General features: G+C 37.0%; 1 protein-coding gene across 3 annotated transcripts in view; it reads right to left on the bottom strand.

Moving 5' to 3' along the window:
* The window catches only part of MAP1LC3C (microtubule associated protein 1 light chain 3 gamma), a 26,134-nt gene extending 12,052 nt beyond the window's left edge, over positions 1-14,082 (bottom strand). Inside the window, exons 1-5 of one of the 3 annotated variants that reach the window (XM_087967365.1) lie at positions 13,518-13,726; positions 13,095-13,150; positions 12,725-12,831; positions 10,747-10,931; positions 1,085-1,291 (exon numbers count right to left, since the gene is read on the bottom strand). In XM_087967365.1, the coding sequence (XP_087823491.1) occupies positions 1,290-1,291; positions 10,747-10,931; positions 12,725-12,831; positions 13,095-13,150; positions 13,518-13,578 (411 nt within the window). In that variant the 5' untranslated portion in view covers positions 13,579-13,726 and the 3' untranslated portion in view covers positions 1,085-1,289. Of the gene's footprint in view, positions 1-1,084; positions 1,292-8,343; positions 10,932-12,724; positions 12,832-13,094; positions 13,151-13,517 lie in introns of those variants that run through there. The other 2 variants (XM_087967360.1, XM_026669317.2) reach the window with 2 other exon arrangements.

Below are 14,082 nucleotides of genomic sequence, written 5' to 3'. Positions count from 1 at the left end.
ACTGGCTGATTGGCCAATGGGTCTACAGCTTAATCACAGTTCAGCTGGAGTGTGAGATGTCTAATATGTCAGAGGCTCAAGGCTTCAAAATTTAAATTAATATTTGTGTTGGATTGAAAGGAGGTTCACGGAAGTTAGCTGCGACGAACACATCCATCTTTTCAGAAAGCAATGCCTATGATAAAATTTGAAGGGGTCCTGTGGCTCAATGCTGAATTGCTTTTGGTTTCCTGTGTCTGACATATGGTCTACTGACACTATATTTCTTCCAGCAGAAGGATGAAAGAAAACCATTTTACTGTACATAGATTGGATGATCTGACTCAAATAGCTGCCTTAGTTCAATACAAAATCAGTATTATCTAATTAAGGATATTAAAGGGGTGGGTGAGAATTATTCTAGTCAGGATTCCATTTTCAGCATTCAGTGGCTAATGAGTATGCTCAGTCCTTATTTGTCTTTATGCTTTTAATTTTTTTAGTTAAAGTAAATTCCTCTAAAAACTTGTACTTCTCTAAATATGGGATCTCCAAAATGGATATCCTCCTCGTACCAATAGATCAATTGTTTGGCTATATAAACCTTATTACTCATTGTCCTATCACTAGAAACTATTCTAAATGGTTTTAGAAATGTCAAGAACTGCCCAAATGCCATTTTAGAGAAAATACATACTGTATTAAGATGAGTCTACTCATAAAAATTAAGACTCTTACACATTTGAAAAAGCTAGGTTGAGCGAAGCACTGCTTTTCAAAATGTTAAATGTGTCCTTTGGAGGGTTTGTTGGTTGGACATTCAACTGTTAGTTGTCTGTCGGTTGACTAGAACAACATTGTTGATTGCTGCACTGGCTGCCTGAACATATGTTGCACATAGAGATACCTCATTTTTCTGGAAATTTCAAAAGAAGTATTGACTGTACATATATGTACCATACATGCATATAGAATGAGGAGTAGGCTTCAGAATAATTGCACGAACTTTTCAAAGGATATGGTTATGATTCACTCACGTTAATACATTTGTCAGGGTTCCAAGTAATAAATCCATTGCAAGCAAGACTCCGAGGCAATTGAATTCCTCAAAGATTACTTTTATTGGAAATATATTGGCACATATCTGGGGAAAACCAATTCTGAAAACTCCCGTGGTTTTCACCTGATTAAAAGTAAAAGATTTTCTACTTTCTCAAAACAATCAGTCACATGGTCCAATCACGATGCAGTCCGACAATCGGGTGGCATCACTCTGCCTTCTTCCAACCAGGTGTGAGAATGTCCTTGGTTCCTAAGAGAAAGTATTTTGTTTTGGCTACAAAAATCCCTTTATCTCAAACCCCCTTCTCTAACCTTCAGATTCAGTGTGGAAAACACTGAATCAGACAAAATGGCTTCAGTCAGGACAGCTTCAGGGTTGACAACATTTATGTTGAATGCTTTGCATGTCTAATAAATGTATAGGTTCCTGCCTTTTGTTTCACCAATTTAATGCTAAAGATAATACTGTATGATCTATGGTATTTTGCATAGTTTCTCTGACCTCTTTTAAAGTGAGAGATGTACTGTACTTTAAATTTGCAATATTCTGTCCAAGGGTAAAACTATAATATTAGAAAGTGTACCAAATTTAATTTGACAATCTTTGACAATGATATTCCAAATATCTGTCTTTCCAAGATGATGCCAGGGACTGAACCTGGATCTTTAGTATATAATACAAATGCAATATAAATATACTACTTTGGAATAAACAGTTTTAAAATTACTTACTGTACCCTTTAATTCAGCTGTTCATAATTATTTAACTAGAAAGAGAAGCAAGATGCTATTATTAGTTGTTTGCTTGAGGACATTTGCTAGTCAGTTAGTAGCTCTTTGTTATAATAAATACCCTTTTAAAATAAAGAATTTACTGAAAAGGCTTCAAAAAATTTCTCAGGGACAATGTTCAGAAAACTTTAAAAACAGATAGCATAGGAGCGTCAGTAGCCTTGCAGAACTGCTAAAAACACCTAGACTGTGGTATCAGCTTGCTCAGGGTATTGCAAATAAAAGACCTATCCACTGTAAACAGTGGAATAGTACTAGACAAGTATTTAAATAGTTAGCTGAAAAGAGATTAGATACCTTTCTGTGTTGCTCATAAACTTGCGGTATAAGCAGTTTGCATGGCAACTTGCTTGCTTCATATGCCTTCGGAAAAATTGCCGTATAATTGCTTTGAATTTTTTTTTAAGTTGCTGAAGTATTTTAACGTGATGCAGAAGTCTGATAAAAACATGTAAGATGTGTTGGTGGAGGTGTTTTCAGTCCTAAATAAGTTTCCCTTAGCCTATAACTAATTTCAGCCTGTTGATTGAAATCCATTAAAGCTTATCCTATTCAAAAAAAAAATGCTAGCTTTTAAGATACTATATTAGTTTTTATTATTTTTAGCCTCTATAGACCAGCTCTTCAGTACAAGGTAACATAAATCTGATTCATATGCTTAGTTAAGTGTAATTTCTATTGAAATTTGTAAGAATGGTTGTTGATTGATTCTCTGGTTCAGTGTGGAACTATTATTCCACTAAGAAAAGTATTCAGAAATATTCCTATTTGCAGAAAGCATTTCTTATTCACTGAAGCTTCAATGGTATTGTTTCAGAAAAGCTCCCAACTCTACAGAAAAGATTTCTGAGTAACATAGGAAAGAGAATCAGCAACAATTATATCTTTTCCCATTTACCCACTAGGAAAGCTCTGTGGATCATAAACTTCATCTTGGCAAAGGTTGGCTCACAAAATCCATGCCTTTGTCTTATGCTTTGAATTAAATGTTTAGATATCTTGATATTAGAATTAATTTTAAAAATACTAATAGGAATCACCATTCAGTTACTGAAATTCAAAGGAATGTCATCAGGCTATCACACTTTTTCCTCCATCTATATATACAGTAAAGCTATGCATACTGTAAAAATGATTCTAAAGAGGTACTTTAAAATGTGAAGGACCACAACTGGGGTAGCATTTTCAGGCAGCTATATCTTCTTTTAGGCTCATGTAGAATCCTGAAAAAAGCCATAGCTATTTTAGAGATGCTATACTCACACTTCTGCACAGACCAAAACACTCTTCCAAATCATTTTTACTACATTCATTCACAGCCCTAATAAATATACTTTCATGAGACCAATTTCTGTGACTTTATTCTATAATATTTTATGATGATGTTTCATTTTTAATTTCAAGGATATAGATGATATTTAACAGGGTGAGCAATAAATAAAAATAAGATCACACATTTAGATGACAAAGGCTTGAGGGCGACCTAACAGTGCACCAGTTATATATAAATCAAATTGCTCCCTAATAGAACTGTATCATTGTCAATTTGCCTGCATGGGAAGTAGACAATTATAAGCAAGATCTGCCATTTTCTAGTCCATTTCAAGACAGCCAAGGCATAGGGTGGCACTTCAAGTAACCTAATTAGTTTCACATTCAGAAACACTCTAGCACAGCATGTCATCTTAACATGTTAAGTTGTTAACTTAAGTTTGTCTAAGTTTACATCCCTACTATTTTTTTCCAGCTCACAGTTATCCAAATAAGTGTACCAAAAATAAGTTAGCTTGGGTAACACAGTGTCAATCAGAACTTTTAATCAGGCCTAGAATCCCTGCTTCACCATTAAAATGTATTTTAATGAGAGTTTGCTATAGGAGCAAGTTCTATTGGAATACTTTGAAAGGTAGGATGAGTTGGAGGAGGAACTTGCTGAATTCTTGAAAATATAGAAATCTATATTCCATTCAATTTCTTTCTGAGAATGAGGACAACCTATGATATACTGTAAATAAAGAAGTTGCTGGCATATAAAGTATCTGCTTCTTGGATAATAGAACCCATATTTTCAACATTCTTTTTTAATGTATTTTGTTATTCTCTTGCTGTGCAGAAAGACTATTGAGAGAAGCAATCTTGGTGGGTCTGTTGCTTGCTTTTCCTTGAGCACAGTGTTTGCCATTTCCAGGAATTTTGGCTCTGTTAGACTGTGCAGGAGGCTTGAAGGAATATGTATATAAATAGAAGTTTTGGAAGAACCTTGATGGTAAGATAGTTCAGTGGGCAAATATAGCTTTCTGTCTAAAAAAAATCTCCTCAGCGACTTTATGTGAAGAGAATTTTACTATCGCTCAGTATGAGTTAATAATTAGAGAGTAAATAATCAACCCTTGCAATGTCTTTAAATTGGATAGCCAATGAAGATAGAGTGTTAATGGAATGGGAAAAAATAATCCTTTGCATAAGTTTATGATAGATATTGTCTTAAGGCAATTAAAGAACATTGCTGAGTGCTAAAAAAAAGGGTTGTTAGTCTCTTTAGGCAAAATGTGCCATACAGTAACTAGTAAGAAATATATCAAAACAATGTAATGATTCTTGGATTTGATTCAGCAAGCATAGCACAGATTTCAAATCACCACATCATGAACCTGTCTCAGACCTCTGGGACAGCTCTTGCACGTCTTGTTCTCTAGACTGGATTTATCTTTTCCACTTTTTTTTGTCCAGAATGTTTATCACTTTCCTTTGAGGTATTTGGAAGAATTTAATATTTTTATTCTTTTTCATACTATGATGTTTTGTTTTAATACCTTTGAGGGATTTCTTGCATTTAAAAAAAAGCCTAGTCATCAATGTTGCTATACAGATGCTCTTTAGTTAATACTGGAGTTATTGGAAAAGAACTATAAACTGTAGCTAAGTGTCCTTATTTCACAGTTATGCTTCTTGAGTATCATTATTTTTGATAGAACAGAGCTCTGCAATTCTGCCTAAAAATATTTTATTGGCGAGATTTCTGGATCCCATCCTGAAACAAGTTTGTCAATGCTCACCTATTGTTTCCCCAATATATGAAAGATCAGCAGTAAACAAGATTTTTGTTCTTTAGAGTAGAAAGGGCTTGTAACAGATTCTGGGGGCTTATTTTTAGCTCAGCTCAGCTATTTTAATAACTATTTTCTACTCCTTTTTGCACCTGACTCATTTAAAATATTTGGCTAGCTACCAAGGTCGTTGCCCTTCCAACTGAAGTAATCTCAGTAGCTAAATTGCTTGCTGTTTCATTCTGTACTAAGGTTTATAAACAGAATAGCCTTATTGATCAATCAACTGGGGTCATCTCTAAGGGAATTTCTTCATCGTAGCAGGTAATTGGGGAATACTATGGGAGAAAATAGAAGAGCAATTTTTGGCATGAAAGAATTAAGAAAAGAGAGTGAAAGAGGGGTCCTTGGTGCTCTCTGAGCTTGCTTGTTTTCTTGCCAATGTTTCATTATCCAGCTAGGTAACACCATCAGTGCTAGACTAAATCAGTGACTAGCACTGTTGATGTTACATAGTTTGGGTAATGAAATGTCTGCAAAAGCACAAGCAATCTCAGAGAGCACCAAGGACCCCTTCATGTCAACCCTGAGCTACAAATATTCTCCTTTATTAGAGTTGGTTGATGTAGTTTACTTTTGTAACACGAGGAGAATTAAATATATTATTCAGGTATATTATGATTTTATGATAAATATATCATAAATCATATTTCAAATTAAATTGAAATGCATTCTATTCTGCAGCATCCCCAAAACCAAGTAGGACTCCATCTGTCTGTTATCTGCATTTTCTCTGGGGGGGGAAATGTACTGCTGTGCTCATTCGCTCCGTTTACCTTGTACATCTGACTCCCTGATCCATCTGTGAACTTCTGTCATGAAGGCAAAAGTACAGGCAGCAGAAGCAGAACAGCCACTATGGGTGCAGCTGCTGCTGTTCATTAGCAAAATCTTCTGATCAATACTTAAAAGGTTTCTATATCACTGAAGCCTTGTCAAGTGAGGATTTTCTAAAAATACCCTTAGCAATTTAAAGGGTTAATTGCTGAGCCAGCCATGGGTTCAGAATGCATTTAAACTGATGTCTTAACAGTAGTGGTTTCTTGCAGTTATTATCCTGCAGAGCTCTTCATTTTAGAAATAAATTTGTTGCTATTTCACATAGCTGAAGTAAAATAGTTGTCTAGCACCCAAATACTGTATATTCCCTCTGAGCAGTAGGTAAAGCAATGCAATTTGAATGCAAACTATTTTTTAAATTGCCCCATTTAAAATGATCTCCTGATATAAGCAGGCAGACAGATATTACATTCTATTTCTGGTTCTTGCAAACTTATGTGTTTTGTCTAAATACAGTTAATCATCAGCTTATGACCAAAACTGAGCCAAAACTTCTGTTGCTAAGTGAGATAGCTGTTAAGTGAGTTTTGCCCTATTTTATGACCTTTCTGGCCCCAGTTGTTAAGTGAATCACTACAGTTAGTAACACGTTTGTAAAGTGAATCTGCCTTCCCCACTGATTTTGCTTGTGAGTTCACAAATGATCACATGACCCCAAGACACGACTATAGTCATAAGTGTGAAAAATAGTCATGTTTTTCAGTGCTGTTATAACTTTGGTCACTAAATGAAAAGGTTGTAAGTCAAGGATTACCTGTATTGAAAAAGCTCCTATAACAATTTAATTTTATGTTTTTTAAAAAAAGGAGGAATCAATCATTCTGTTTCTTCATTTAACAACTCTCTATGTATAGCTTAGTACAAACTGAAACTACCTCAAGTGTCTTAAAAAAATCTATTTTGAATATATTCCTACAGGTTTTATTCTAAAACAATGACTCAATGTACACATTCTGTCACTTCGGTATCCTCCTTTCTTCCTCCAATATATTCTGTACAATTTAGCTCTATTTTTCCATATGACTTGAAGAATTCAGGAGAATTTTAAAGTCTTTCATTTGGTCTTGTAATCTATAGCAGAATTTGAAGAGTTCCCCTGCTGTAGTTTCACATATAGTAATATGATATTTCCCCTGATAATATTGGCTACTGATGGGGTTGTGCTTGTATGTTATGAGTATGTTATTGCCCATTCCTGAAAATATTTTATTTTCACTGATCTGTACCAATTCCCAGCAATTTACAATGTAGTCATCAAATACATTATAATAGAATTTTATTATAGCATACTATGATAGTAATAAAAATATAAACATATAAAAGTATCCAAATCAAAAGCAAATCAAAATAAAGAAATGAACAAATTTATGGCATTATATATTTCAAAGGTTCTCCTAAAGAACTCCGCTTTCAATAGTTTATGAGAAATCAGTTATGTGGAAGCTTACTGAATGTAAAATATGTTTAGAAGTCTGCAGAACACTACTATCAAATAACTAAGGTTTCCAGGTAGTTTTCAAAGGCTGAATATATATATCATTATTCATATTTTCTAAAATAGTCATAACATGCATATGGAAGGAGTGGGATGTCTATTACAAAGTTGCATTCTTCGTTTTTCTAATTTTCCAATGGATGTCCCAGCGCCTTCCCTTTTAAAAATGACAATAAATCTAGACATTAGAGCAGCTATGATAATTTAAATAGGATAAGGTAACAATTTGTATCAGGCTTAGATTATTCTTTTCCCTACATTTCTAATAGAATACAATCCATTTCGATCCATTAATCAATGGTTTTCAGTTCCTATGGTGAACCGTCCAATTTTTCAGTAATTAACTACTACTCATTGTAGAAAGTAAGTTATCTCTAAATTGAACATAGTGTTAGACTACCAATGATCAACCAAATTTGGATAACACACCAGTGCTCTCTTTCAACTGCATATAATCCTACCTTCTTATAAGGATATAAGTATATGGTGTAAGTATATAAAGATATATTGCTAATGGTATAGGGTTTTCTGTTTAAACAGTGGGTTGGACTAGAAGATCTCCAAGGTCCCTTCTGATTTTGTTATTCTATTAAGAAGACCTTCATTCATGCATGCATGCATTCACATTCTATTTGTATTGTTCAGTTCCTTCATAACCCAGCTTTTATACTACCTTCACACATGTAATCAAACCCAGTATTTACATACAATTTGTATAGAATGTCATTCCCCCCCCCCCTAGATTCTGCTCTGTTGGGATTTCAAAGGGCGCTGAAGACCTGGTTCATTGCCTAGGCCTTTGGAAAGCATAACTGAAGAACCCTCTCCCACACACGCACACTTTCCCCCCCCTTTGTTCCCATCACATTTACACATGTCTGTCATCTTTATTTTTTGGGAGAGGGGGACAATTCTTATTTTAAATGTTCACCATTTGTAAACGATCCAAAGTAACTCAAGTTGGGCAGCATACATATTTAACAAATTATTACAGTATCATTAGAACCTATTGACGTGTATTACATTTAATACTGTTTTGGGAGTTTCAAGAAATTTCAACCAGAGTCCTTTAGTTATATATTGTTTAATTTTTCTTCAGTACATTATTTTCATAATGAAATCACAATATTTCAGTCTTTTACTCTCAAGGAAGAAGAGCAAATCATTCCAAAAATAGTACACTTAATAGCTTGAACCTACTATTTGACTCTCTTCGAGAAAAAGAAGAAAGAAAAACAAACTACAAATTGTTGCAGTGAGAAGTCCCTTCAGGAGAAATTATGTTTCAGCTACTCTGAGGCATCATATTTTACACACATTCTTGCAGTAATTCTAATAATATTAAATGTTGGTCTTGCCAAACAGATATTGTCTTAAATGCCATAATGGCTAAACGCTCTCTTAGTTGAACAAAAAGCAGTTTGTGTCACAAAATAGCAAAAGGCATTTAACAAAATACATATTAAAATGTGCACCCCTCCTGCAGGCGCAGCCATAAATATGGACTAGAGAAAAGCATTTACTTTAATGAAACTGTCATCTTGTTAAAGCAGAAATGCGTGCCGTTTTTAGAAATGCACAAGAAATTGTTGCACTACTCATAAAGGATATCCACAGAAACACAATTTTGAAGGACAGATATTTTTTTAAAAAAAACCTGATTGTGTGAGTTATCGCTGTAATTTTTTTCGATAGGTATAGATCCATTTTCACTTCATAAAAAAGCATCAAGTATAACTGGATAAAAAATATTCTTAAATTAGATTAGGGCAGCAGCACCCAACTTTTTGGGTACTAGGGACCAGTTCTGTGGAGAGAGGTTTTTCCACGGACCGGAGGGAGCATGGTTTTGTGTGCTGCCTGCATCCCGCAGATGGGACTTTGCTTGTTTGCACAGCCCTAGTGCCAGTCCAGGGACCAGGAGTTGGGGGGCCCTGGGTTTCTTTACATGTGAGCTAGGATTTGTCCATCAAATAAAGCTTTGTGTCTTCCTGTCTATGTTGCAGGTAAAACTCACAGTATTCTTTGATTTGAATACCAGCAACTCTGCTGTGTGTTCCTTCCAAAACTCTCCAAGATTTCTAAGTCATCTGGACAGTGAGAGGTACCAGCAGGATTTTAATTTGAAGGCAACCTTAAGTCAATTCTACTGAGATAGAATTATCTTAAGTATGGCATTGATACAAGAGTCTCAAAGGCATGATTTTATTAGCTGGCTTTAGACTAAGTAGCTTGTAATCCTGGTGCACTTTATGAAATACAACATAAGACTCTATAGCACACACATACATACACAATTACACATGCATATTCACCCACACAGCTCATCTTTATACTATAATCTTATCTTCAATCAAAGTTAAAGCTCAGAGCAGAGTTCAAAAGGCAAGAACACAGCCTTGTGATAAAGCTACTGTTCTAGCTTCTGGAGTTGCTGCCTCAGCACCAGAGCGGAGTTAGTCACATACAAGTTAAATAATTGCGAGATGCCATATAGGAATTTGTGTTCCTATTTAAGCAGCTGTGTTCTTGCATTACTTGACACACAGTCACCCCTACCCCCAACACAACTCACTTACTAATTTTCAGCTATTGATATCTAAGGAATGTGTGCGTGCAATAAAGTTCTCTGAAGGACTGATGATTACATGCCATCAAGTTGTTGTCAACTCTTGGTGACCATACAGATTTTCTTTATGATAATCTGTTCTTAACCTGGTCCCTCAGGAACTCTGATGGTATACTCATTGTTACGGTAACTGAGTCTATCTACCTTGCTGCAGGTTGCCCTCTTTCCTTCCACCTTTCCCAGCATGAGAGTCCATTATATTCCACCCTATTAGTCTCATTTTTACAAGCCGCTTCTGTGTAGTTGTCACAATTTAGTAAAGGGAGCGACTTCTAGTCTGTGGAAAGACGTTGTCCTGTAAAATCTACAGTGCCACCATACCTCATCAGCAATATTCCTCTTGGAGGAAGAAAGCAAATGGCTTTGATAAAAGCAGACAATATAAAAGCCAACGCTGGCTCAGCCTTGCAATGTTCAGCTAACTATGACAGCGTGCTACTCTCTAATGCACATGTTATTCTCTGTTAAGCAGACAATTCGTGTCCAGGTCATTTAACTTGGTTATAAAATTTCATCGTTTTCACTCATCTCCAATTACGGTAACCATTTTTAAAGCAGATACCCGATTTAAGGGTAACACTGAAGCGTATTACTACTAACTCCTTTGGCTGGCAAGGAGCCAAATTATGAAACTATGTGTCCATGTCATTTGTTTGGGATGGTTTATCCCACTCCTGAGTTCTTTAGTTAGGTCCTGTCAACTCCTGGGCCATTAATTTTGGAGAAGAGCCCACGTTAGACAGAGCACCTTTCATCTTCAAGTAATCTGAATGATGTACAGCTCGCTGTTCAGCCACATTGTCACCAAGAGAAGACTTATCTTTTTAGGAGATATGCCTTACATTTTACTTTGGAAGTAGTTATGAGATCTCCAAACATCTCCTGGGAAGCATATGTCATGTATACAAAGCCATCTTCATCTTTGTAGTCTCGGTATACTTCAGCCAAAGTGAAAGACATACTGGCTAAACTCTTGTTGTTTATCAGCAGGTAGAAAGCTTGGGTGGCACTCAATGCCATTCTGCTTCTGGATTAACAAAGAAAACAGACATTTTTCTAAAAGATGCAAATTCCTTCATAGTAGATAGATATTAGATTAGCTAGACACATGGTCAAGTGCAAAGTTGCCACCAGAAAACTTCATATTGTACTTTGAAAAGGGAAGGGAAGGAAGAAGATGGGTTTTTAAGTTGTCCAGACTATCCAAGAACAGGCACGCATTCCATTTTTCTGGGATAAGCTTAACCGTGTTTAGTGTAGCTTTTTTACATTTATATTAACGTTAGTATCTGTTTATTTATTTTGTGCCTTTGAGTCAGTTTTTGACGCCTAGTTGACTGCCTGCAATTTTTTGGCAAGGTTTTTCAGAAGTGGTGTGCTTTTGCCTCCTTCCTAGACAGCAACTGGCACTAAAGTCACCCAGCTGGCTCTGTGCCTACAACAGAACTAGAACTCACAGACCCCTGGTTTCTAGCCAGATGCCTTAACCTCTGCATGAAATTGCCTCTCAGATATTTATTTAGCTTGCTTGTCATTAAGGCATTTATGTTTAGATTTCACAGTGAGGATGGTACAGGAAGGTTACAAACAGCAAAGATAATTCAACTTGTTCCAAGAGTATAGAGATTGGAGAGGTTGAAGGTGGAGTTCCTTGCCATTTTACACTAATTTTAGCTAATTTTATTTTGCTGCTTAAATGCACACTACTTTTTTGTGGAGCCACAAAGCAATAAGCATATCATTTTAAAAAAAAATGTAGCGTACTTCTTAATCAAAACTTTTTAATATTTTTTTTTATAATTCCAAGGATCATACTCTTGTAGGCAGAATTGAATGAGTGAAGATTAAATATTCTGAGCACTATTTGTGAAATTCTATTGGGGAGCACATATTGGATAAGCCTTGAAAGTGGCAGTTAATAAACATTCCAAGTTTCTGTAATCTCACTTTGTAGTACTGCCTTATTTCACTTGGCTATAAGAGATTCTAATCAAATTTGATACCAGCAATAGTCATAGGAGCTTAAAGAGTTCTTGAAGCAGTAGAGCCGAGATAAAAATCATGTTATGCAACTAATTCTGCAGACCTGAAGGCTTTTTGGATTTATACTTAAATGCCCTAGCCAGCTCAGAGAAAGCAATTTTAAAAATGAAGGAAAATTTAAAAGTAAATTACTACATGGAATTAATAAAGAATCCATTTTTCCAAATCAAAAATTCATAGTTACATCCTAGATTCTGAAGAATAAAATGTCAATATTTATTTCAAGATATGCACATGCGTTTAGGATAGCTTTTCTTAAACCACTACTTTCCCTATACTTTGGGCTGATGTCAATATTGGAATTGAAAACTGAACACGTCTGGACTGCATAGGACTGGGGAAAACTAGCTGAGAATAAAAACAGATTGAAATAAATTTAAAGCACGACTGCATAATTTTTAACATTAAATCTTGGCCATTTGTTGTATCAAACTCTTCTTGGATGGATACATGGTTGAAACAGTCTAGGACAGGCTTTAAAAAAAAACAGAGGAGGGGGAAAAGGTGGGACTGTATTAATCTAGCATAGTTTTCTCACCATAGCTTTGTGCAAATAATGAGGAATACTTTGCAAGAGATCTCAAAGGACTGAACCTCATCAAAGCAATGAGAGAAAAGTCACAGAAAGGTGTTGGGTAACAGAAGCCATATTACTGCAAAGTCCCCAAGTTTTTTTAGAAGCCCTGTAGCAAAAATAGACAGGCACAAGGGGGTGTGCGCACAGAAGCACTGACAGCCAACAAATAATAAATCGCCTATCTGTGGCTTGCTACATACCTAATGATGGTTATAAACTGTGTCATAGTTAACTCTTGTGGCACAAGAAACTTTGTTTTGTCCAACAGGGGGAGGTACTTTTCTTTCTGATATCTTTCAACAATTACCTGATTCAAAAAGAAGAAAGCACAACACGTTTTAAAAGCAATGTGAAAGCAAGACATGCTACCAGTGGAAGCATCTACGACTAATCAACAGGAGACAATCCTAAACAGATTCGTTGTTATCTACCGAACGTAATGAAGGCAGCGATACAGCTGGTCAAGAAAACCTGCCCAGAGTCAGGTATCCTTTAAAAACCAAAAACCAGAAACTAGGCAAATGCTAGGGGTATTTAGCAGAGAAGAGGACGGAATGAAGAGAGACTTACTGGAACTTTTGTCGGGAACTTCTCACGAATGCCTGCTACTTCTTCCACTCGGGTGGCTGTGGGAAAAAAAAAAAAAAAAGACAAGATCCGTTAGTTTTCACCTAACGGGGCGTGAAGGTGAAAGACCTCGACTCCCAAGGCAGCAGGTAGCGGATTTCAGACGGTCAGCCCTGCAAAGCCGAGCTGCCACCGACGGAGGTCAGATCCCCGGAGGCGTTTTCCTTTTCTCCCCTCCAAAGAGCGGTGGAAAGGCCGAGCGGTGTTTTCAAGCAACCCCCGTCCCTGATCCCAGAGCAGCTGGTCCGTCCCACGGAGATTAGTGGGCTTTCCTCCAGAATTCGGGGCGAAAATAAGCCGCCAGCCGGATTTCCCAAGCGATCGCGACGTACGTAGGGTTTATAAGCTCAGTTTCCGGCCGCTTACCAAAACTTTTCCTTTGCTTGAACGGCCTGACGGGCTGGCAGTTCTGCTGTAAAGGTTGCATTTTCCGACGTTTTGCAAAGAGCCCGCCTAGAAAAACAAAAAACACCACCACCCCACTTCGGCCCCGCGACGGCTGCGCTCCGACTGTACAGCCGGGGCAGAAGAGAGCCCCCTTTTTAACGACCGGCTTGCGACATCCACGTCACTCTTTGCCCCCGAGGTAGGCGTCGCCCCTCTTCCCCCGCCCCCTCCCGCGTCTTGCCCCGCGGGCGGTCTAGTCGGGGACCCAAACGCGAAAAGTGGGTGTTGGAGACAAACCCCACCCCTCAAAAAAAAAAAAAAAAAAAAAAGGCCGCTCGGGACACGTGGGCCTGCAGGGTGGCAAGTCCCATTCTTTCTCTGGTCCAGTGTAGCCCACGCGCAATCTTCGTGTCCTTGCAAAGCTTGTTGAGGGGGAGGGATCGCTGTGGGAGAAAAGTATTCGCTAATAAGAACAGTTTGCCGTTATGATTTTTTTTTTTTCTGGAGCGGAGGCTCTAGAGCAGGGTCTCCAACCTTGGCAACT

This window comes from Notechis scutatus, chromosome 1, assembly GCF_049901735.1.
Source record: "Notechis scutatus isolate UNSWTSFEM ecotype Mainland chromosome 1, rNotScu1.2, whole genome shotgun sequence".
NCBI classification, from domain to species: domain Eukaryota; kingdom Metazoa; phylum Chordata; class Lepidosauria; order Squamata; family Elapidae; genus Notechis; species Notechis scutatus.
Note: the sequence above shows the minus strand (reverse complement) of the source record. Positions and strands in the feature narration are given on the sequence as shown.